The following is a 26,239-nucleotide window of genomic DNA, read 5'->3' on the forward strand; positions in this document are numbered from 1 at the left end:
GGGCGGCCGCCTAGCTCGCCGCCCGGGCAGCAGGGCGAAAACGGGGGCGGTGCCGCCGCTGCGCGAGCGCTGCCGCGTGAGGGGCCGGCGCCGGCCGCCCCACAATGGAGTCGCGATGGCGGCGGCCGGAGCGGCAGCTCGGGGTGTCCGAGCGGCGGTGGCGGCGACGGCGGCGGCTGCTGCTGCTGCTGCTGCTGCTGCGGCCGCGCTCACGCCCCCGCCTTCCTGACTCCCCTCCCCCTTCGAGCCGGAGCCTGGCGCGCTGGGGGCCTGCAGGGCTGGGGTAGCGGGACTGGGGCGGGGGGCGAGGCGGGGCGGCCGCGGGGCCCGGGCGCGGCCCGCTGGTGACCCCGCGCCGCGTCGTGTCCGGGTTGTGTCCTGCAGGCCGAAGCGGCAGCCGAAGCCGTCCTCGGATGAGGGTTATTGGGACTGTAGCGTCTGCACCTTCCGGAACAGCGCCGAGGCCTTCAAATGCATGATGTGCGATGTGCGGAAGGGCACCTCCACCCGGTGAGTCCCGGGCTTGCCCCGCGCGGCGCCCGCCCACCGGCTCGCGGCGCCGAGGACGACCCTGCGGCCGCCGCCCCCTCCCGTGACACTGGCAGACCTGGCGGGCGGAGACGAGCCTGAGGTGGTGGCCGCGATAGGAACTGGGTCAGATTGATCGCGACCCAAGTGATGCTTTGCGGTGAGGGGTAATTGAAGAGGCTGGAACGTTTTTTGCTGCCAAGAGAGAATAAATTGTTTAAGGGAGGCATTAGCTACTGCGATTTAATTCGTGTCGCTGGGTGTAATGCCCCCCCCTTCCCCACCCCTTCCCCACCACACAGTCCGGATGTAATAACGTTGGCTGCATTGTTGTGTTAGTGTGCAGGAATCAAAGAAAAACCATGAAATCCTCTTTAGGAGCAGAAGATGTCATTTAATGTCGTTCCTCAAAAAAGTATCTGATTGTAGAATCCACAACAGATTAAGCTTCCTTTTTTTTTTATATAGACGTCTGGAAGGGTCAGATCAGCGGTTTGTGTAGTGTTTTTAATCCCAAGTTCTCTAATATTGTATAAATAAATAGTTGGAGGTGAGCCCAGTCACAGGGACACATTTTTCCTGAAAGTATCTGAATATCTTTAGTTTGATTAAATGGCAATCTGTTAGACTATACAAATGGGATAAAATGATCTCTGCTTATTTTCGGTCTGTATTTTATTGTAAGCTTACAGTATGATAAGAGTCTTTTAAAAAACCACTTAAGTGTATTAAGTGGATAAAGAAAATCATTCAGGAAATTCAAAGTCTGTGGCATTCTTGATCTGCCAGCACTTAATTACTGTGATTTATGGCCTAATATTTAGATGACATATATTCTTGATTAAAGTCTGTTAGAAACTGGACTATCACGAGTATACTAATGCGATATACTCTTGTTTTAAAAAGGGCTATACAATAGTAACATTAGAGGAATATATTCAGTAGGAGTTAGATTCCTAAAAATGAGATATCCAGATTTTTAAACACCATTTATAGCATTTTATTAAATTTTTAAATGTGAACACATAAATGGTTGTCAAAAACTTGAAATTTTAAGATCTGCGTGAAGCTAGCTGCTTTTGACATACCTGTCTTTTTGTAAACCACAATATGCTTTTCGTATATTAATTCTCATTACATTGGATAAAATATATTAAGTATTTTTATGATGTCCTTTAAAGAGCAAATTTTCAAACAGCTACTAAATTCAAGGGAATATAACAGAACATGCTAAAAAGAAAGAAGTACCATTTGCTAAAATGAATGTGGTAACTATTTTTGGACCCGTGATTTAAGTATTTTGAAAAGCAGAGTATCTTTGTATCTCTAAGTCTATATAAGGTTGGATTTGGTTTAGATTATATTTGTATATCTATGTTAGTACTTTGTACTTTTTCAAACGCTCAATAAGCAATTTTCAGAAAAGGCAGGAACTTTAATGTGGAGACAGTTTTTATAATCTTAATCTCTGGTGCGATATTGTTGCTTTTTGTTGTTCCCTCTCTATTTTCTTGTAGCCATTAGAAAAATACTGAAACTAGAAGAGCCTATATGTTTATTTGCAGGGACAGCAAGGAAGGGGGGAAGCTGGTGTCCTACTCCACAGCCAGTCTTGGGGTTAGAGGAACCCTGAGAAATAGAGTAGGTGGTGGCAGCTCAGAAGAGAAGAAACAGGCCGAATACCTGGCACCTGGAAGAAGAAGGAATATAGTGCACAGGGGAGTTGGCCCAGGACAGAGAAGTGGGCCTAGTTTAAAAGAGGCTTGAGGCCCACATGGGGGCCCCTGACATTTCTTACCAGTACATCTGAGCTCTTATAGATCCAATTTTTAGTGGTGGAAACATTACTTGAGAAGGACTCAGAGAAGCATTGTCATTTGGATTGAAACTGAAGAGGCTCTGGGCAACTCACCAGAAGTCTAAGGGACACTCTGTTCCTAAAAGTAAGTGTTCTACACTACGACCCTCTCAGCTTCTTCCTTCCTCTCTCTGAATTTGTCTCTTCTCTTTTGATTTTGGCCCTAAGTTAAACCTAAGAGCTCTAATTTCTCTGTTACCTGTTATTTTTCTCCCACTGTTTCTGAAATTCAGAGTGGAATCCATGTTTGGGTAGAACAATGGAACAGGGCACTGTTAATAGGGCAGATATTGATTGCACCACAAAATATTTGTCTCTCTGGTAATGTTAGAAAAACAGGATTAAAGGACTACATAACACTGGAGAATCAAAAGTTTCAGTAGTTGGAAGAAATAATTCTCTACGACTGACATGTTAATTAGCAGTTAGGGTAATTTCAAGAATAAGGTTGGCAGTTACGAAAGCAGGGACTGGATAGCTGCAGAGCAGAGGGATGCAGTTTGCTAATTACTTGTTTGTGTGACTGACAAACAGGACTCGAATCCTTTAGGTCAGACTCACCTTTGAACTGATTTTGTCTTAGTCACCAAATGTGAGGCCAAGTCTAAGCCAATTCCAGAAGTTTGAAAAATCTTTTCTTTTTAAACCTCCAGAGAAGATGGAGTCCATGACCTCCCTTTAAAGTCTTTCTGACAGTCTTTTTTGTTTAAAGGATATCTAATTCAAATCCTTTGTATTGCAACAGATGACCTTTTCCTTTGGCAATGTCCCTGGTAGGTCATGTTCTTCTGCAGAATAACTGTATGGAATGAAATGAGGTTATATTCATAGCAGTATTTCAAAATGAAATGTGATTTGAAATAGCTTCAATTCCTAAATTGATAAATTATATTCTTTAAGTGTATGCCATTTCTCTGATTGAATTTTAATTTTGTACTTGTTGGCCTTAATTAGTTTAAATTTGACTAATCTTTTTTAAAATCTAGAATCTAAATAACTAGATAGTTCAAAACTGAAAGTTTTCTACATTGTGCTTTTGTGAAAGAATCAATGATAAATGTCAAACTGACAGGAAAAATATGAAAAAGTTACGGTGACAGTTATTTTCAAAGGTACTACACAGTTTCCTTCATCTTTATATTTCAAATTCTTTTAACGCAATAAGTGTCTCAAATATAAACCTAAGAAGCTTTAAGAAATCAAGAACCATTCTGAATCATCAGAGAAAAAGAAATATTTATTAGCATAGTGTGTGTGAGGGTAGTACAATCAATGTATTGAGTTAGACTCGTATCTTATTGCCACTTCACATAGGAATAGAAATTAATGCTTAATTCAGATCGCAGATATTTAAAAATGAAAATGTTAGAGCTACTTGTTTTGGTTTTGAACTGTGATCTAAATGAGAACCTATAAAACACCTAGTCCAGAGCAGGCTTTCAAATGTAATTTCAAGCGTAACATGTAATGTTATATTTTCTCAGGATAAATTGTAGTAGTCCCTTTAGGTTTCTCAGAGATGTTATGTTAGAGAATGATGAGAAAGATTTCACATATTAGCAAGAGTACTAGGTGTTACACTAGGAGTCTGGCAGTGAGTTCTTATCTCATTTCAACCACTTCAACATTCAGCAGTTTTTATTGAACGTCTTATTTTGTACGAGGGCTGAGCTAGGTACTAGACATACAGTGTTGAGCAAAATAGATGTTTGTTTCTTCTGTAAAATTTTATGATTTGCTGTGAATTCAGAAACACTTTGAATTGTAACCAATTCTGTACATGAGGTAGTATTAGCAAATCTTTATGTGTGAGCTGAAGAGGTGAAATTTTCTTGTTTAAAAAAAAATAGTGTTTATAATTGAACAAGTATTATGGTTAGGATCTGACTGTTGTTAAAAAGAATGAGTTATTTCAGCTTCTATAAAATGGAAGTAAACAATATAAAGTTCACACTTTGAAGAAACTTAAACCAGTTATCATCTGATAAAACTCTTTTTCAGTGTCACTGTTGTCTTGTCATACTTGCTTTCTGTCTTCTAATTTGAGGCTTGGCACAGATTCTCCTAGACCCTTGGTGTGGGAATGTGAGGAAAGAATTGCGGACCATCTCAGTCAGTCTGTTTTTCAGAATGCAGAGTTCTGAGCCTCCCTTACCTGAGGAGCCTTTCCAGCTACCCCACAGGTGTTGTTCAGAGACTCCTTATTCTAGGAGGTTGGTTGGTTTGTTTTTCTCTCTACATCTTGGGTTAGAGTAGTCACACGGGTTCATTGTTTAAGAGAAATTTTGAAAGTGATTAGTGTTTGGATAGTAGTGGTTTTCAAAGTGTGATCTGATGAACGCTGAGGGTCCCTGAGGACCTTTTAGGGAGTTCATCATCATACTAAGATGTTATTTGCCTTTTTCACTGTTGACACTTGAGGAGGTGGTGCAGAGGTAATGGTGAGTGAAACTGCTGGCTCTTTAGCATAAATCAAAGCAGTGGCACCACATTGCTATATTCATCGTAATCTTCACCGCCATGCACATGCAGTAAAAATAATGCTAGTTTCACTTAAGAATATTGTTCATGAAGCAGTAAAAATGACTAATTTTAGCAAGTCTTGAGTCTTTCTTAATGTTCTGTCTGATGAACTGGGAAGTACAAGTAAAGCACTCCTGCTGCATCCCAAACTAGTGTGGTTGAGTCGCGGGAGAGCAGTTGTAGTTGTTTGTAGTTGTTTGAGTTTTGAGCAGAACTAGCTTCTTTCATAGAACATTATTTTTATTTGAGAGAATGCCTGGCAAACTGTGGTTATTCAGACTCGGATATTTAGCAATTTTCTCAAAAATGAACACAGTAAGTTTGTCACTTCGGGGAAAACAATTGATAATATTTGTTGCCAATGATAAAAATTGAGCTTTCAAGTGAAAATTAGAATTTTTGAAAACTTGTAACCACTACAGTGAGCGTAAGAGCTTCCTAGTAGTTTAAAGATGATATCAGATGGTTATATCAATGAATATAATTTCTGATATTTTATCATGTGGTTTGTCAACATTTGGAAAATTTGCATAACTCAGTAAACCAGTATTTCCCAATAACCGACGTATGATGTTACAAAACCATGCATAGATAATCCACTCAAGGTATAAAATAAACCAGTGGATTTTAAGGGAACACTATGAAAACTTCATTGACGTGCTTCCAGATTTCACATGCAACTAACGTTTGCGAAACAGCTCTTTGTTGTGCTTTTATTTAGTATGAAAGAAGAATATCCACAATTATCTGAAAAGCCTATTAAAATACTCCTCCCTTTCTCAACCACATATTTGTGGGAGTCGAGATTTTCTTCATATTCTTGAAACAAAACAACACATTGCAACAAATTGAATGCAGAAGGAGATATGACAATCCAGATGTCTTCTATTAAGCTGGGTAGTTGAGTACTGCTAAAAATATACAATTACAACTCTTCACACAAGGTTATCTTTGTTTTGGAAAATATAGGGTTTTTTCATAAAAGTATATTATTTATATTAAAATATGATTTTTTAAAAATGAAGTAACGTATATTTAAATTTTTTTATCAGTTTTTATTTTCGATATAGTAATTTATTTCTTAATTTAGGTAAGACCTAGATAAACAAAAGCTCTTTTAACTTTTGAGAGTATAAAGAGATCCTGAGACCAAAAAGTTTATGCACTATTGGCATAGAGTCTTATTAGCTTTGGTTTCTGTATACAGCAGGTTTACTTCGGCAGGCATTCTTTCCCTTTCCTTTATCCTTTGTTGGGTGAGAGCTCTGATATAACCTAGTGACCTAGTTGTTAAACTCAGGGACCTAATCTTAGTCTTCTTTCCATGTCACCTCAGTAGTATTTGATGTTGGCAGCCTTTTTTAAAAATTGAAATTCTCCTTCCTTGACATCTCTTACACTCCTTTTTCCTAGCTTTCCTTATACATCTCTGAAATCAATTTCTGCCTACCCAAACTTGACTTCTTTTCCCTATTCCTTATTTTGTATGGGGCATAAACTTTCTTTAACCTAAGCTAGAAACTATCTTTTTCTCAACTTTGATTCTAACTCATCGTCATCCCTCGTGTCCAGTCTTCTTTTGGCTTGGCTCTCAAATCTGTCCTTTTTACAGTTTATATCACTGTAATTTAGAAGCCCGTATCATTTCTCTCATGAATTATTGGACAAATGGGTCTCTTCTCCAGAATGCTGCTAACATTATTTTCAGTATTTTTTTTTTTGAAACCTGTGTGATTATGTTGTTCTCTCTGTATTTAAAAAAAAAAAAAATTGAGACCTTTCTAGTGACTACTGACTAAAAGTTGAGCTCCTGAGCATGGTGTTCAAGGCCATAATAATCTATGCCTAGATTGCCTTGCTAGCTTCAGTTCCTGCTGTGTATCCCAACCAATCCTATGCTGCATCAGTACTCAAGTATTTCTGTCAGATGGTACTTCTTAAAAGAAATCCTCTGGGATTACAATCATGCCTGCACCACCCCCACTATCATGTTGATTCAGTGTATCTATGTGTATGTGTAGATAATTATTTCTAGAGAATGCAGTACTGTCTAGATTTTTGCCTGCTCTCCCAGGCAGGGACTGTCTTACTCACTTCGGTATCCCCAGAAGCTAGTAAAGTACCTGGAACATTGTAGGCATTTAAACTTTGTCAATTAATGTTCTTTTAAATTTGACTGTTACTATTTGCCACCTGCCATTGCTTTTCCAATAACTTTTGAGATTATATTTGTAACAATATTACCAGATTATTTTGTCCATAATTTGTAGGTATTTATTGATTCAGCATTATTTTTATTTTCACAATTTTGCTTCATATTTTGATACTGTGTTATTCGATTAAAAGCACAATTTTTACAGTTAGATGAGTAACTGAGATGAGTGATTCTGAGTCTTTATTTAAACATGGGAATAGTATTTTTATAACACAGTATTTGATTATTTTGAAGATTAAATAAAAACATAAAGAACTTAGCACATGTCTTACCATATTTTATTTGTTCTTATATACATTCTTAAAAGCATGTATGTGTACAAGAGAAAATATAACTTTTATCTCCGTTTTAGAACATTTTTAGCTTTGTCATTTTTTGTATTGACATATACCATTATATAAGTTTCATGTGGTAGCATTATTTCAAGGATGACATTGTACATGAATACCTTAGCATTTTTAAGGTATAACTTTGGAAAATTATGTATTATTTATTACCTCACAACCTTTTCTTTAGGTCTTGTTATTTAGATTACTGAAATTTACATAGTATAGCTGAAAATGAGAAGTATTTCTCCTAAACTACTGAAGTCATGAAAGAGTACAGCATATTATAAAATATATGTTATTACTCGATTAAATTGTGGGTTCTCCGTTAAATGATATTTAAAGTTAAAATAGTTGATGTCAAGAGCCTATCAAAAACTAAAATATACTAAACATAGATTTGTAGTATTTGAGATTGTTTAATTGAAAAATAGTTTAGAATTCAGATTTTGCATTTGTTTGAACTACACTGAATTTAAAATTAATGGAATGAATTAAATTTAATTATAATTCAAATGGAAGTAATTTTTACCTTATGACTGAGACAGTATTATTTTATCTATGAACATGTTACTTTTAAAGATAAATCAATTGTACAAATTAGCAGACACCTATATAACTATAGGAATAGGCAGACATTCAATAAAAAAGGAATTTTCCCTCATCTTGTGCTTCTTTACTATTTTTAATTGTTCAGTCAAGCTAACAAGATTAGTCATTGATATCTTTCTAGAATTTGTTATTTTGCCTTCCTCATTAACTGCTTATTCTTCAATATCCAGCTCACATATCTAGTCCCTGTGACATTCTCCTAAGCCCATCCCAAACTTGCCTTCCTTTGTGTTTTTTGTTGATATCTCTGATTGTGATCTCTATCTAGCTTCAGCATTTCCTCATAAACCCAGAATTGATTTTGTCTTTCTCATGAAGCTGAGTATTCTCTCTCAATGGGACAAATTAACCTGAGAGAGGAGGATGGCTGTATTCTCTTCCTGGAATGAATAGTTCCTCAAAGTCAATTTGTGTTGCTTACCTTTATTCTATCATTTAGCATACTATAGTTCTGTTAGATGTATGCATTTACTCTCGTTATGAGTTTCTTAAGAGGAATATGAGTTTTTCATTATCTTTTTCGAAGATGTTTAACTAAGTGCCTGGGAAATAATAGGTGTTCAGTAAAGGTTTGTTGAAAGAGGAATATAGGTATTAGAAAGGAAAAGTTATTATTATTTTTTTTAAATAAGCTTTGAAAAAGTTGGAATTCTGATACAGGTTAAGTCATTATTTGGAAAAGAACCCTCCTATATACATGTGTGAATTATTGGAAATAAATTATCAGAAGTGAACAAAATTCTAGAATTCTGCACATGCTTATTCTAGGTTTCTTTGCTTACTCCTCTTTCCTTCAAGGTTAGATATCCGGCCAACATACTTTGGTAGAAAGATTAGCATTCTTTGGGGTAACAAGTTTTCATTCAATGAAACCTTAGGTGCTTTTTTTTTTTAAAGACACATTTTCGTTAAATAATTATCTTTTATAACTTGTAATGTTAGTGGTTTTACAAGTGTGTAAAATATTATTATGTCATTGTGACTTTGAAACTAAATTATTCATTTAACAAATATTTACTGAACACTTAACAGTGTTTTGTTTATTGGCTTTCATGATTGCTAAAATCTCTACCTTTTGTTATATATGCTCTGTGGTTGATAATCTGTTTTAAAAGATTCAGTAGGCATTTTGTTCTGTAATGTTGTTTATTATGGAAATTTACAGAATTACTGAGAATTTTAGAGCTGGAAGGAACCTTTTAAGAGCTTCCAAAGTGTTTAGTCATTTTCTGAGACAGGCTATTTTTTATTTCTTGAAACCTTAATGGTAGAGATAAGATAATTTTCAGGGGGAAGATATTGAGGGGTATGGGGTAGAGATGTTGGTATTTAAACTTTTGAAATTGTTGAGGCCACTATTGTTTCCAAACCCTTTCGTCTGGGATTTTCAACTCTGGAGGACTCTTGCTGTGCTGCAGTCTTAGAGAACTGCCAGGTAATGCATAGCAATCTGCTGGGTGAGGTCTTTGCTATTTGTTGGAACTCATGGCTCTAGCTTAGTAGCCTCTTGACAAGTAAGAAAACAGGCCTGGAAAGATTGAGCTGTTCAAGGTCAGTAGCTGGTTAGTGCTAGGTTCAAATGTTTGGATTTCTAAGTCCTTTTTATTACCTTGCTGTGGTAGCATTCAAATTTTGTAGCAAGTAACTTCTTAAGGATTTCTTCTTGTAAATTTCATTATACCTGTATCTAGTGCTGTACATCTTGAAAACTTCTAACATTAAACCTACTACTTACAACTGATATAAGAACTTATGTTAAAATCTGGGCTAGCACTATAGTGAATGAAAAACAAAATGACTGTCAATTGTTTTCTCTATTTTAAGAAATATTTTTGAAGTTAAAATGTCAAACTTCATTTTGATGTCTTTTACAATAACGTTTATTGTGCTGTATATCTTGACCTCTTTGATATCATAGTATTTCTTAGGAGAAAAATCCCAGTAAATATTATTTCCCTCTTTTATTTGTGATATAAATTCTAAGAATCTCTAATAGTATAACAAATTACAAATTTGACTGTATGTGTGTATGTGAATGTGTGTGTATGATAAAAAATTTATACAGTTCTCCGACAGTTTTTAGACATGAGTTAAATCGCTTCATCTTTACATATTTTATAGTCTGATCAGGGTTCTTTTACACAAAATCATCCTTTATAGGATATACTAGCAATGAGCAACCTAAAACAGCAGCAAGTAGATAATATTCAATGCCAGAGAAGTAGTTGCTCAGGAAGTAGAGCTTTATGTGTATTTGCAAAGTAGGCAAAGTTGTTTTGGTCATTTTTTCATCTTTCTCCATCCTTTTTTGTTATTTACTTTTTGTCTACCCAGGGCCCAGAGTCTCCTAGCCTACTTTCTAAAATGTTCTCATTTCTTTATTTACTAGAAAATCTTTCCTGTTTTAGGTAAATCTGAATAAAGTAGTAGTTTCAAGCGTGAATATAAGTAACCTGGGCATGGGGGATAGAATTATTTATTTATTTAAGATCATAACTCTTTTTCTGATGATAAAAGTGTTACATGTTCATTGAAGATACTAAAGTATAAGGAGGAAAATAAGAATGCCCACCCTCATAACATCTCTCAGGCCAGAGAGATGTTAGCACAGCATTGAACGCACAGCCATCCTTTCCTTTAGCCGTACTGTTCTTTCAGGGCCAGCTTTGGGAAGCCTCCTGTGAGAGAGCAAGTTGCCGGAAATAAGGGAGTAAGGATGAGATGGGTTTGCCAGTTAGAGTCAAGTAACAGGTTTCTTGGCGTAGAGAGAGCTGTCCTTCCCTCAGAAGGGCCCAGAGGTTTTGAATTGTGCTCTTTGGAGCCCCGAGATCTCCTGAAATTATCTCAGTGGCTGCCAATAGGAGCAAACAAGTGGGACTTTGTGTTCCCACACTCCACTTCAGCCAGATCATCTATGCTCTTATACATTTTATGTGTTAGGATTTCTCTTAATTTTTATTTCCTAAGTGAGTTTTGCTATTAAAACCTTTTCTTTTGAGAATCATTGCCCTGTTCCATCCATTTAGCCTTCTACCACTCAAATTCTGCTCAGCACAGGCTGGATTAATTGTGACTGGACTTCTTAGCCTCACATTTCAAAGGGAAGCGCTAATAATGAGTTTTGTATAGTGGTGGGGAGATTTGAAGCTTTTCCCTTTGAAAAGCCTTTTTCCTTTCTCCCTTCTTCCCTGTTCCTTTCCTTTTTTCTCACCCATCTTCTTAGACATTTTGCTTTCTTTTTTAAGACCAAGGCTGATAAGGCCCAGGACTCTATAATCATTGATTAGATGAGTAATGAGCAGTACAACTTACAGATGAAAAATATTTTAAATTCATAATGTCATCAAATTGTACTTTTTGATAAAACTTAAGGCTATTTCATCATCTATATGAATGTGGTTATCAAATTTGCTCAGTATTCCCTTGTTGCCAACTTTTCGTAAACTTTAATGTCTCTGATTCACACAGCACTTTTCTATAATATTCCTTGGTAATTTACATTTTAATTGTAATCTTGCCATCTTCCACTTGTGTAGGATTTCATTATACATGTTTTTAGTGCAGGAAAATATATCTAGTTTTATTTTTCCACTGTGTATTTGTTTTTAATTTTTATGTGTACTCATGATAATGGAAAGCAAAAAAAGGAAAAGAATGTCGATATTTATGAGTTGCTTGCAATTATGTAGTATAGTGGTGAAGAGTTTTGATTCTGGAGCTCAACTATATGGGCTTATATATTAGTCTCACCACTTACTGGCTGTGTGAACTTGTGAAAGTTACTAACTTTGAGCCTGTTTTTTCAGTTGTAAAATGGAGATGATAATAACAACCAAGTGTTGTTGTGAGAATTAAATGAGATAATTCTTGTAAAGTACTTGGCACAGTGCCTGGCATACAGTAAGTCCTCAAAAAATATTAGCTGAAACAGTCAAATACATGAGTGGTAATATAATAATAGACTTACATATATATAACAGTCCCTATTGTCAAATGTGTGGGTTCTAGTGGGTGACTGACAAAACCAGAACATAAGAATAAGTGTTTTCTACTAAAAAATAATACTTCCACAAATTGCTTCAGGGAATATTTTCACCCTCTTACCCTCCTTTCCTCCCTCCCTCTCTCCCTGTTTCTTCTCTGCCCTTCGTGTGTGTGTGTGTGTGTGTGTGTGTGTGTGTGTGTGTTAAGCTGATGTGGACTGTCACATAAACATTTGGGCCTTACCAGTAAAAGTTTTTGCATCTAGAAAGTACTTTGGTAGTGTAATAGTGGTAAGCAGCGTATATAGACTTAAGAATTGAATTAAAAGCAGCATTTTTTTTTTTAACTGTTCGTCAGAGTTAAAGAGTAAGTCTGCTTTCAAGGTTGGATGGTCAGACGGTATGGTCATGGTCTTTTTTAGGCCACAGTGTCTTGTTGTTTATTATATTATTTCCTCTGCTTTGTACTTTCTTATCCTCCACAGTTTCTTTCTTATTCTTTATGATTGCTCAAGGCCTCATCTCTCTCAAGAAGCATTTCTTTATCCATAGGCCAGAATGAATGCCCTTTCAATTACTCTTAAAGCATTATGTGCAAAATGTGATGATTATGTTTACACAGTGTATTGAAAATATTTCATTTTGTTTCTCTCTCCTTCCCTGAACTGTAATCTTCTTGAGAGTAGCGCGACCGGTCCAGAATCACATTTTAGTTTAAATCCCCACCATGCCATTTATGGTCATATAACCATAGGGCTTTATGGTGATGATTAAATGTGATAAATGATGTAAGGAACTTAACATAGTTTTTAGTTAATAATAATGGTAATAATTGTAAATGATATTAATAAAAAATCCCAGTGTCTGTCATTGTGTCTTGCGTAGGTACTGACAATGCTTAACTGAACTGCAAAGTCTCTTTATCGTTTATCTGATTCTGTTGTTGCTTTAAACTGTTTTGCACTTGTTTTTAAGGAACATTTACATCATTTCATTTCATTTCATTTCATCGGCCTGTGAGTTGGGTGGAGTATGTCTAATTGTGCCCATTTACTTCATAAAAGAACTTGTGTCAACCTAAATTACCTTCATACTCAATTTTTTCAGCAGTTTAAAAACTGTTTTCTTTTGTCATCGATACAATGCATAGTTGAAACCACAGCAAGTAGCATTTTATTCTAAGTTGTGATTATTGTGTTGAATCTTAACTAGCGGTAGAGAAACCATTTGGTGGAAGCTGTTGCAGTAGTCTAGGCAAGAGACAATAGTGGCCCAAACAAGGATAATGCCGGTAGGAGAGAGAAGTGAATGGATTCTAGATATGTTTAGTAGAAAATGTATAGGACTTGATGGATGGTTGGATATGGTTGTGAGAGATAGGAAGTTGGGTTTTAGAGAGGGAAGAATCGAGGATAAATCCCAGGATTCTGGCTTAATTATGCAGCTAGGTAAATGGTGGTACTTGTCACTGACCGGAAACAAGAGGAAGGACAGGTTTTGGGGAAGGTAGTGGTTCACTTTTAGGTTTGTTGAATTTCAAGCATCTGAGAGAAATCTGAGAGGGGGGATCTATGAGGCAGTTGGATATTTGGGGCTTAAGCTTAGGAAGGAGATCAGGGCTATAAATATATGTTTGTTAGTCATCAGCATACATGACCAAATTGAAGCCATGGGAGTGAGACAGATCTAGACAGATCAAGGAGAGAATAGATAGAACAGCATGAGAAAAGAGAACCTAGGACAGAAACTTGAGAAACATCATCACTTCCTTGTGGTGGTAGAAGAAGAGCATCCTACAAAGAAGAAGAAAGAAATAGAGGAGAAAGAAAAATTAAGTAGGGAGTGAGTAACCCAGGAGAGTGTAATGTTATGGGAATAGAGGGAAGAGAATATTTTCAAAAGGAGGGGATGTGGTTGGCCATGGCAAATGGCTTTTACTTTCATCAGAATCTTAATTTTTCCTTTGCATTCTGTGTAATATTTATTTTAACAAGTGTTGCATTAACATTTATATTTTAAATTGTAACAAGATTATAATCCTGCATAGTGCTTGCACTAAGCTTTCCATGGTAGTTACAACAGTTCTAAATTATATCTAATAAAGGAGGTTAATAATGGTAGGTCAGGAGATGAGTAAAATTATGTTACTAACTAACTTGTTTCAAGGAAGAGTGCTCTGATGATCTAGAGCATTCTTATCTAAATATCACCAAGCCTCTATTTTTACAGGTAACTCCTGGTTATAGAAATTAATAGAATTAATTTAAAAAATTGGATCCATGTTGGTATCAAGAATTTTTTAAGTGGTAAGTACAACAACTTGGAACGCTTTCTTGGAAAACTGCATAGTTAATTGCGAGGGAGCGTGTATAGTTTGAAGAAGTTCTTATCTTCTGTTTTTAGAAGGAATGAATCATAACATTAGATCAGCTAACCAAGCAAATCACAGCACTTTTCATAAAACTGTACAGTATATTTGGTCTGTAAAGTGGTAGTCATTGTGGAGTATATTGGATTTGATGTTATCCATGATTCAGATTTTTTTTTAAGGCAAAAAATAATTTTGTGACCTTTTAATGCCATGCTAGACAAGCTCTAATAAGCCCACTTGTGGGTTATCTCTTTTGAGAAGTGTAAGTTCATTTAACTTAATGTCCATAATTTAGATTTTATGAGTGCTGAATAACAAAGTTATTATTTAGAATATAGTCAGTAGGTTGCACTATTACTGTTGACCTCAGACTATTTGAAACTTATTATATTAGAAAAATTTGCCATTGTTTTATAAATCAGTTTTACAGGACTTCCCTGGTGGCGCAGTGGTTAAGAATCTGCCTGCCAATGCAGGGGACATGGGTTCGAGCCCTGGTCCGGGAAGATCCCACATGCTGCGGAGTAACTAAGCCCGTGTGCCACAACTACTGAGCCTGTGCTCTAGAGCCCGCAAGTCACAACTATGGAAGCCCGCATGCCTAGAGCCCATGCTCTGCAACGAGAAGCCACCGCAATAGAAGCTCACGCAATGCAATGAAGAGTAGCCCCCACTTGCCGCAACTAGAGAAAGCCCACGTGCAGCAACAAAGACCCAATGCAGCCAAAATAAAAATAAATAAAATAAATAAATTTATTTAAAAATAAATAAATAAATCTGTTTTACATCAAGAATATGCACTTATGTTTTAGAGATAGTTATTAAGAATTGATTTGAAAATTAATACAGGGCTTAGAATCTCTTTAGATTAATTTTAATATTATGGTCAGAAAAGGTGAGAAAAAGAATTTGAAACTGCAGAGTAAGAGTTAGATTTCCTTATCGTGTTGACATAATTGTTGGCATTCAGAGTATTGTTAGCTGTTATTTTTGTGTATTGGGTTGGCCAAAAAGTGCCTTTGGTTTTTAAGTAAAAATAAAAGACATGTTTTTTCATTTTTACCAAGAACTTTATTGGACAACGTATTCACCCTTTTGTTCCACTACCTTCTGCCATTTTTCAGGCAACTTCATAATTCTGTCTTCCCAAAACTTTTTATCTTTTTGAGCAAAGAACTGTTCCAGGTGCCTTTTACAGTCCTCCAGGGAATTGAAATTTTGTCCATTAAGAGAATTTTGTAAAGACTGAAATAAGTGGAAATCTGAAGGTGCAATGTCTGGGAATACGGCGGATGAATCAGAACTTCTCAGCCAAGCTGTAACAGTTTTTGCCTGGTCATCAAAGAAACATGCGGTCTTGTGTTATCCTGATGGAAGGTTATGCGTTTTCTGTTGACTAATTTCAGACGCTTTTTGTCAAGTGCTGCTTTCAGTTGGTCTAATTGGGAGCAGTACTTGTTGGAATTAATTGTTTGGTTTTCTAGAAGGAGCTCATAATAGAGGACTCCCTTCCAATCCCACCATATACACAACATCACCTTCTTTGGATGAAGACGGGCCTTTGGTGTGGTTGGTGGTGGTTCATTTCGCTTGCCCCACGATCTCTTCTGTTCCACATTATTGTACAGTATCCACTTTTCATTGCCTGTCACAATTTGTTTTCAAAATGGAATGTTTTCATTATGTTTCAGTAGAGAATCTCATGTGGAAATACGGTCAGGAAGGTTTTTTTTCACTTAACTTACGTGGAACCCAAACATCAAAACGATTAACATAACCAAGCTGATGCAAATGTTTTTCAGCGCTTAATTTGGATATTTTTTGAGTATGTTGACTATTTCCTGCGTGGTATATCGTTGATTGTTCTCAATTAATGTCTCGATTTGATCAACTTCAACTGGTCTCCCTGACCGTGGAGCATCGTCCAGTGAGAAATCTCCAGCATGAAACTTCAGAAAACTGCACAAATCTTTTTTGTGTGTTTCACTTGCGTTTTTACCTTTCTTGAAATAATAAAGCATAATATGCCAAAAATGTTGCTTATTTTCTTCCATCTTCAATATTAAAATGGCTACACAGAAATTCACCAATTTGATAAGTCTTTTTTTAAAATGCACGCTGATATGACAGCTGTCACATACAGTCTAACAAAATTGTTTCGAATGAAGTTAAAGACAACTAAGTGCTACTAGAGCCATCTTATGGAAAAAACCGAACGAACCTTCTGGCCAACCGATCTTTAACTTGGATACTAACTATAATTAGCTAAGGAAGGACTAATGCTTCTCACATTTTGGACTAGGATCAGGAAAATGTTTCCTTGAACTAGAAACTATTAAGAATAGAGGGTATTACTTTTCTACAGAAGTATCCCATGATACCAGATATGGTTTATAAAATGTGGTGCTTAATTATGGGACTAGGGTATTTGTCAAATTAGGAAGATCAAAATACTGTTGAAGATCAATTAATGTGATTAAGGTATCCTTAGGAAGAATGACTAGAACATAAAATGATATAAAAAGAAAAACCTCACAGCCAATTGGTTAGTGTTTAGCATAGTACAGGAGGTGGTAGGAAGTGAGAGATGTTATTTGGCGGTTGCTAGAATGGTGTTTTATTCTGGGGTTGTAGTAATGTAGGCTTCTTTATATTTAAGTTAACTGCATCTTAAACTTTAAAAAATTTCAATTAAAAAAAGTAGCTTGTAGACACAACAACCAGTTTTCAGGGCTGCTGCACACTTAGACTGTGTGCATTATGCAATTCTTTGTAATGCTTTGGTTCCGTCCAGATTTGTTGGGAAAGAAATGCCCTGGAAGGTGGCGTGCGATTTATTAATCAGTTTGAGGAGGTTGGTTGGTATAGTTCAGTTGAGTCTTATCTGCTTTAGCTTTAGGTTGAATTTTTGGACCTAAAAACCAAGAACCAAATTCCAAATTGGGCCCCCACCCATTAACTCATATTTTCTGTGAGTTCCTTTTTAGGAACATAATTAATATTCACTTTGCACTTTTAGCTTAATACTAATTACTTTGTAATGCTTTCCGTATTAGTTACCTGTTGCTGTATAACAAATTACCACAAAACTCAGTGGCCAAAAACAATCAGCATTTATTATCTTCTCTCCCTCCCTCCCTCTCTCCCTTCCTTCCTTTCTTCCTTCTTTCCTTCCTTGTCAAGAATTCAGAAGCCGTTTAGCAGGTGGTTCTGGCTCAGGATCTCTCAGGCTCAATTGAGGGAGGATCCACATCTAAGCTCACTCAGCGTTGTCGGCAGGCCTTAGAATACCTGCTTACAGCCGTTGGCAGGCCTCAGGACTCTGGTTGTTGGCCGGATACATTAATTTAGTGGTCATGTGGGCCTCTCCATGGGGCTGCTCACTACATGGCAGCTTGCTTACCCCAAAGCAAGATATCTGGGTGAAAGTCACCAAAACGGGAGCCACTGTCTTTTTATAACCTAATTTTGGGAGTGACATCCATTACTTCTGCCAAATTCTGTTCCTTAGAAGTGAGTCACTAAATCCAGCCCATACTCAGAGGGAGGAGATTACAGAAGGGCATGCATACCAGGAGGTGGGATCAATGTGGACCATCTTAAAGGCTGCTTATCACATGGTCTTTGAAGTGTAAAACTTTTTGTGGTTGTTGCAGAATTCTTTCCTGAAAGGGAAGCTTATGGAGGAAACCCAAAATATAAAATAGATAAATGGAGAGCTGTTCTGTCCAGAGCAGGGGTTCTAGGGACCTAGAGCTTACCTGCTAGCATCCCTCCACTTCAGCTTTTCTGAACAGATTGAATATTAGTATCTTTACCATCTAATGTCAGTCAAGAACATGAATATGTACTATTTTTCTCATACTTTCCTTTTAGAATTTGTCAGCAGTTGCAGTTCTAAAATTCTAGCTTATAAATAAAAATCAGGTATTGGAACATGGAAAATGATTTGTGTAAATGTTTCTGGCAACTTTAATGGTCTGAGGAGCTTTCTTTACTAGTAAATCTAATGGAATGGCTGATTTTGTAATATTAGCAGATATAATTTATATATTGGTAGGATAATGATAGTGATTTACTTAGTAACTACTGTCTAGAATGTTTTCTTAACTATTTCCAAATTATATGTATTTTTGTATAAGTGGTATTTGCACTTCTTTTAATATTAATGTGTTTTTGTATCTCTTTCATGCTGCACATCGTGATTCCTGATCAATATCATAAATTACTTATTTTCTTTATCTTGCAATATAAAGAATATAGTCTCAAAATTATAGTACAGTCATCCCTTGGTATCTATGGGGGATTGGTTCTGGGACCCTCTTGGTTACCAAAATCTGAAGATGCTCAAGTCCCTTACTAAAATGGTGTAGGAGTTGCACATAAACCTGCATACATCCTCCCATATACTTTAAATCATCTCTGGGTTACTTATAATTCCTAATACAGTGTAAATGCTATGTAAATAGTTGTTAGCACGTTCTGCTTTTTGGAACTTTGTGGAATTTTTTTTCCGAATATTTTTGATGTATGGTTGGTTGAATCTGTGGATGCAGAACCCCTGGATACAGAGAGCCAGCTGTACCAAAGTTAATACAAACACTAAATCTCTAAACTTAGAATTTTTTTAATAGTTCTTTCAAGATATATAAAATCATTTGAAAATAATTCCGTTTCTGGGTGGTTATGTTACGATTTGATATACGGTTAGGTTCCAGGCATGGTTTTTAAATGCATTACTTATATTTTTATTAACTTAATCCTCACCATTGTTCTGTGAAGTAGGTTCTGCTGTTACCCCTATTTTACAGATAAATACAGTTTTTTCCATCTTGATTTTAGGTTAATTTATGTTAACAAGAAAATAGTACTGTTTTTGTTTGTTTCTTTATGGGTTCATGTAGAGCTAAGTAGTGGATAAGGCTGAAGGAAAGGAAACTTTAAGAAGCGGATTATCTGATGAGCTGTTTAAGGAGCAGAAAAGGATGACAGTTTCTGTAAATAACATTGTTTAGTAAGTAAGTGTGTAATTCACCTTTGACCTCATTTTGGTTAACTGAGGTACACACGTCCCCCCCATATTTATGAACCAGCAATAATGTCACTGAAATACGTGTGAATATATGTATGATGTTGAATTTTATTACACTGCTAAAGGATTTCAAGTCCAGGATTTGCCACGAACAACTTTCCACAGCTATAATACCTTACATTAGAATTTTAAATCTTAATTGAAAGTTAGAAAATAATGTACTTGGAATCACAAAACCAGTTGTAATTTAAGTTGCTTACGGCCAGAATATAATGTCTAAACTAATGGGTAGTAGTGGAAGTGAAAGTTAGCTAACTCTTTTTTTTTTTTTTTTAAACTTTGGGTTTTTAGTTATTTGTTTATTTATTTATTTATGGCTGTGTTGGGTCTTCGTTTCTGTGCGAGGGCTTTCTCCAGTTGCGGCAAGTGGGGGCCACTCTTCATCGCGGTGCGCGGGCCTCTCACTGTCGCGGCCTCTCCTGTTGTGGAGCACAGGCTCCAGACGCGCAGGCTCAGTAATTGTGGCTCACGGGCCTAGTTGCTCCGCAGCATGTGGGATCTTCCCAGACCAGGGCTCAAACCCGTGTCCCCTGCATTGGCAGGCAGATTCTCAACCACTGCGCCACCAGGGAAGCCCTCTTTTTTTCTGAACAGTTTTTTCAAAAGTTCAGATTGATTTTATGCAGTAGATTCTCATTAGTGAAACACTTGATTAGGTTCTTGATTACTAAGGAGTACCTTTTTGTGGATGGGAGTTACAATTATTAGAGCTTACAGAGGATACTTTTGAATAGAGTATCCTAATTTCTGGAATGTCTTTTCTCAGCTGTTCTGATAAAATCCATCTTAGTTGAGCTTATGCTATGATAACAACAACAAACACCTTTGAATTCTGGTCTCTTAAGTGAACCTTTTGGTTACCTTAAAATATTTTCAAGATATTTTGATTCGCAAATTATTTTTAAAAATGCATTTGATTTTATTTTCAATTCATAAGATCTGAGTCTAAATGGAGACTACATGTGTTGCTATAAATTAAAATTGGAAATTATCATTTAGTTCTTAATGACAACTTTTATACTAGCTTATACCATAAGGATAAAATATTTGGATTATTGCTCCTGTATCTGTTGCATCAGTCCAAACACGTAGGACCTTCATGCCATGTACTTGCTTACTTTTCAGGGAATAGATGTTAACTAGGAATCTAGTTAACAAGATGGCCCTTTTGGCATTTATCTCTGTATTACAGTTAGAAATTGAGGTCTGTGTAGTGCCCCTGTTTGCCTGAATTGGTCATTTAAAAGGTAATGCATTAAGCAGCTCATGCAGCTCAATATCAAAAAAACAACCCAATCCAGAAATGGGAAGAAGACCTAAATAGACATTTCTCCAAAGAAGATATACAGATTGCCAACAAACACATGAAAGAATGCTCAACATCATTAATCATTAGAGAAATGCAAATCAAAACTACCATGAGGTATCACCTCACACCAGTCAGAATGGCCATCATCGAAAAAAATCTACAAACAATAAATGCTGGAGAGGGTGTGGAGAAAAGGGAACCCTCTTGCACTGTTGGTGGGAATGTAAATTGATACAGCCACTATGGGGAACGGTATGGAGGTTCCTTAAAAAACTAAAAATAGAACTACCATATGACCCAGCAATCTCCCTACTGGGCATATACCCTGAGAAAACCATAATTTAAAAAGAGACATGTACCACAATGTTCATTGCAGCACCATTTACAATAGCCAGAACATGGAAGCAACCTAAGTGTCCATCGACAGATGAATGGATAAAGAAGATGTGGCACATATATACAATGGAATATTACTCAGCCATAAAAAGAAACAAAACTGAGTTATTTGTAGTGAGGTGGATGGACCTAGAGTCTGTCATACAGAGTGGAGTAAGTCAGAAAGAGAAAAACAAATACCGTATGCTAACACATATATATGGAATCTAAAATAAAAAAGGTTCTGAAGAACCTAGGGGCAGGACAGGAGTAAAGACGCAGACATAGAGAATGGACTTGAGGACATGGGGAGGGGGAAGGGTAAGCTGGGTTGAAGTGAGAGAGTGGCATTGACATATATATACTACCAAATGTAAAATAGATAGCTAATGGGAAGCAGCTGCATAGCACAGGGAGATCAGCTGGGTGCTTTGTGACCACCTAGAGGGGTGGGATAGGGAGGGTGAGAAGGAGACGCAAGAGGGAGGGGATATGGGGATATATGTATACATATAGCTGATTCACTTTGTTCTACAGTAGCAACTAACACAACAATGTAAAGCAATTATACTCCAAAAAAGATGTTAAAAAAAAAGTAAAAAAAATAAAAACAAAGGATCCTGACTCATCCAAAAAAAAAAGCTAATGCATTAATTACTATTATTTTTTAAAACTCAGATTTATATAAAAATGGATATAATCTATCCAAGACAATTTGTATCTTTAATTGGGAATCTAGGAAAAATCGGTTGACATGGTGCTGTCAACCTTTACTAAATACAAATATTACCTTATAACAAGATTGAAACTTAAGATTTTCATTAGAATTACATTTTCAATTTGTTTTTGTTGAGTAATGATTTTATACACCATTTTATCCTGTTTACTCTTAAAACAAAGGAAAAGCTATACATTATCTTTAATTTTTTGTATAGAACGAAGAACCATGAAACCATATGTTTCTTGAAGGTAAGGAATAATTATTAAATAGGAGCATAATGGTAGCAGGGAAGACTATAACTGAAACATATCTGTATCTTCAGTAAGAACTAGTGTTTGAAGTCATCACTGCTCTAGCACATTAAAATGAACATGTACCTGATTAATATGTATTGAGTTAAAGGTAAAGGCAGTCTTCATGTGAACCTGAAATAAAGTTCTGTTGAGGAGACTTTTCTTCTGTTAGAAATAGTTTTTTGTTTTTCAATGACAGGTCCAATTTAAAAAGTATAACATGGGGGGGTGGGTGGGAAGGGGGAGCTGGGAGGAGGTGAGAGAGTAGCATTGACATATATGCACTACCAAATGTAAAATAGATAGCTAGTGGGAAGCAGCTGCATAGCACAGGGAGATCAGCTCGGTGCTTTGTGACCACCTAGAGAGGTGGGATAGGGAGGGTGGGAGGGAGATGCAAGAGGGAGGGGATATGGGGATATATGTATACATATAGCTGATTCACTTTGTTATACAGCAGAAATTAACACAACATTGTAAAGCAATTACAGTAAAGATGTAAAAAAAATAAATGAAATGGAAAATAAGTAAAATAAAATAATTTATTGCTATAAAAATAAAAAATATAACAGTTAATCAAAAATATTACTGTACTGCTTTGTACAAGTATTTACATTAAAATCAGCATCATTGTTTATCAGTGGCCTGGCATACTTTTTTTTTTTTTTTTTTGTGGACATACTTATATATGTGTATGTGGTTGGTTTGTTGTAGGTGACAAATGGTTATTTTAAAGACTTATTGAGTGATGAATGGGAATTGCATTGATGCTTTTTATCTAAAGTCTTAACAGATTGTTAATCCACTGTGGTGGCCTCTACACCAAAATTCAAGCAATGTTAGTGACAATGGCTAGTTAAGAAATGGTAGATTTTGATCAACTAATTATCCTTTACTAATATTAAAAAATGATGGTGGTGTTTTAGTGAGATAGAATAGTCTGATAGCTCATTTTTTATATATTAAAATATAGCTGTTGTTACAGTGGAGATTTTAAAATGAAACCATTCAAATCATTTTCTTTTCCTTGTGTTTCTGATAATGCCAGAAGTTTCTGTTGACCTCATAGTTAGCACATTGTTTCTGTATTTACTTTGGTGCATTCATATATAATAATCTGATGAATTTACAACTCTGTCCCCTGTAGTTCTACATGTATTAATAATCTCAAATAAATTTAAATAATTTTCTTATTCTGATAGAGAAGAAAAAGCTGGATCACTTACCAGTAACTGGAGTTCTCCTATTGGGTAATCTCCACAGATCCACATTCTTTGAAGTTATTGTGAATGCCTCGAGGACCAAGGGACCGTTGAAATTTCCAATTTCAGGAAGGTAAGCGAGCACACTGAAGCATGTCTCTAGCATCTCCCAAATCCCCTCCCCCCAGCTTTCTTACATATGCGTCTGTACTGCATGCCCCCTCAGTTCCAGTGGATGCCCATCAGGAAGATTCTCATGCTGGACAGAAGGGCAAGAGAGGTGGATCTGTGAGGGAAAAGACCCAATAGGATAACTCAAGTTGCTGGTAAGTAATCTAGTTTTCACAGACTTAAGATTTTTTTCCCACATTTCTTCTCTTTAGGAGTTCATTTAATTACAAAGAGAGGAAGTTGTTTGGGATAGCTTCTTTTTGTAAGTTTGATGTGGATTATAGAATTTATTGTATGGATGATAAATACCTAGTTCTTAACGGGTATATGAATAAATGTGACATTAATTTTAAAGTATACATTTACATAATAGCTGTTTATAAAAATTAAATATTTATTACCTTTTGATAAATAGTGTAATAGTTCTAAAGCAGTGTGAGGAAGCTATATGTTGAATTATTTTAATGCCTTTATTTGTGATGTTTGTTTTATTGGAGTAGATACTTGTACTGTAAAATTTCTGCTTATGTCAAATTCGGCCAAATTCTTTCGGCATAGTACTGAACAGCAAGCATAGTTTTACTTCTTACTGACCTAGTTTTCAATGTACCTTTTAATTTCGTTGAAGGTATATTTGGAAATAATTCAGGGTATGTTGCAATTATACTTACCCCTTCATTGTTCATAATGGATTGGCTTATTGATGTGAAGGGGTGACATAGTTGGTTCACTATGAGCGCTGTGATACCTCATGTACCAACCCGATTTATTTATGTAAATGTTAGAATTGGACAGAGTTCCTTGCTTCCCATTTCTCTCTCACTCATTCTGCATTGTTACCAGGTTACCATTTTTAAAAGACCACTTATAGCACATAAAGACCTGTAGTGGTGCTGTGCTCTTGCTGTTTTATAAAATTTCATCCATTTGCTGGGCACTTAGGGCCTCCCATAATCTAATCCCATCCTATTTATCCAGCCTTAATTTCTTCAATTTGAAACTTTTGTTTTGGTCTTACCAGGATACTTCTCATATTTATGGTTTGGCTTGTGCTTTTCCATTTTCTTGAAATGACCCTCTTTTCATTCTTCTTCTCTGTACTTTAAGGTTGAGGTCAGGTCCTACCCCTTACATAAATCCTTTTATGCTGGCATCTCTGTTATTTCTGCTTTTTCAGTGGAAAAATGAGATTGTTATGAGGACTGAATTAACTAATTCTTGGAATGTACTTAGAACAGTGCTTAGTGGCACATAGTAACTTCTCTTATTAGCTGTTATTTGATTGTAGTTTGATCTTAAATATTTCTGTGATTGTAGGTATAATTCATATCTGTATGACACAGTTTAGCTTTAAATATTAGCTTCAAGTTGTATTGATTGTTATTTCTTCTGATGTAAAACTCTTAAGCTGACTTGTGTGGTCTTTGAGAGCAAGGATAGGATTTTATTGTGTTTTATCTTACTTCCTAACATTAGTGACTGAGATTAAATCGTGCCCATTGAAAAATTAGTTTTCATGTAGAATCACAAATATACTTGCCAGTTCTTTCATTTATAAAACGGGTTCATTTGGCTAATCAATCCTGTTTGTACTGTGTATTTTTCTTAAGACCAACAACTGTTTTCCTTCAAAGCTGGTATAGTGAAATTATAATTGTTTAATACACTTTATTAAACTTCCATTGCACATTAGAAAAGAATGTATAGCTTTGAGAGTGTTAATTCGATTGTATTCACTTTAAGACTCTGTGTAGTAGTATACTTGATTTTTGAGGTTGGAATATCTTAGAAGATTATTGCTTGATTTTTTCAGAAATGCTTGGATTTAAGATACCTGTCTGATGAAGCAGTAAATGAAATCTGATTTCAAGGTCACTGAAGGAAGGAAATGCTTTTTGACAGATTGAGTGTCACTTCTAAATAATCACCAGAGAACCACTTCAGGTCCAATTAGACAAGCCAAAATGAAGAACAGTTAGTCAGATGATTTAAGTGTTTGATTTGAATCTGCCGACTCTTCAGTTTCCTGGTTTTTTTAGTGTGATATGGTATGAGAATGCCCTTGTTCTTTAGAGATGCATGCTGAAATATTTAGAAGTGAAATATCATGATGAGTTCAGAAGAAAAATGTGTGGGTATCTGGATGTGGTGATATGTGTATGTAAAGAGAGAGAAAAGGAGAGAGAGAGCAGATCTGGAAAATTTTAACAATTTTAAATCTAGGTGAAGGGTACAGTGGTATACATTGTACTTTCAACTTTTCTGTGGCTCTGATATTTTTCAAAGAAAAGTTGGGGAGAAAGTATTTTATAAAGAACTTTATTGTGCTTCAGTTTCTCTAATTCTAAAATGGCAATAATAGGACTTATTCTTTCCATGCCTTGATGCAGGTAGGCACAGTGGGATAACATTCGGTAGAACAGCAGTCAAGAGAGCTCTTAAGAAGTATTTTTTTTTTGACATTAAAGAAGAATTTTATAATGGAGAACTTTTCAAAGAACATTTCACCTAAAAGTATAGTAGATTAAAGTATATCTATTCCTTTTTTATTATTCAGAGCATATTCTATTATAATTGAATAAGAGCAATCAAGAAAAAAATATATGTAGATATATAAATTAACCAATTGAAATCTTGAAAATGAAAAATATATCTAGTTA

The 26,239-nt window shown here is 36.0% G+C and overlaps 1 protein-coding gene across 7 annotated transcripts in view; it reads left to right on the forward strand.

Annotated features, from left to right (window-relative positions):
• Positions 1 to 26,239, forward strand: part of YAF2 (YY1 associated factor 2) — a 66,270-nt gene that overhangs the window by 273 nt on the left and 39,758 nt on the right. The window contains exons 1-3 of one of the 7 annotated variants that reach the window (XM_082422662.1): positions 2,384 to 2,471; positions 4,434 to 4,599; positions 23,470 to 23,541. In XM_082422662.1, the coding sequence (XP_082278788.1) occupies positions 4,517 to 4,599; positions 23,470 to 23,541 (155 nt within the window). In that variant the 5' untranslated portion in view covers positions 2,384 to 2,471; positions 4,434 to 4,516. Of the gene's footprint in view, positions 1 to 384; positions 511 to 663; positions 689 to 2,093; positions 2,472 to 4,433; positions 4,600 to 23,408; positions 23,542 to 26,239 lie in introns of those variants that run through there. The other 6 variants (XR_014252843.1, XM_082422658.1, XM_082422657.1 and 3 more) reach the window with 6 other exon arrangements.

This window comes from Balaenoptera physalus (assembly GCF_965194825.1).
Source record: "Balaenoptera physalus genome assembly, chromosome: 13".
Classification (NCBI taxonomy): domain Eukaryota; kingdom Metazoa; phylum Chordata; class Mammalia; order Artiodactyla; family Balaenopteridae; genus Balaenoptera; species Balaenoptera physalus.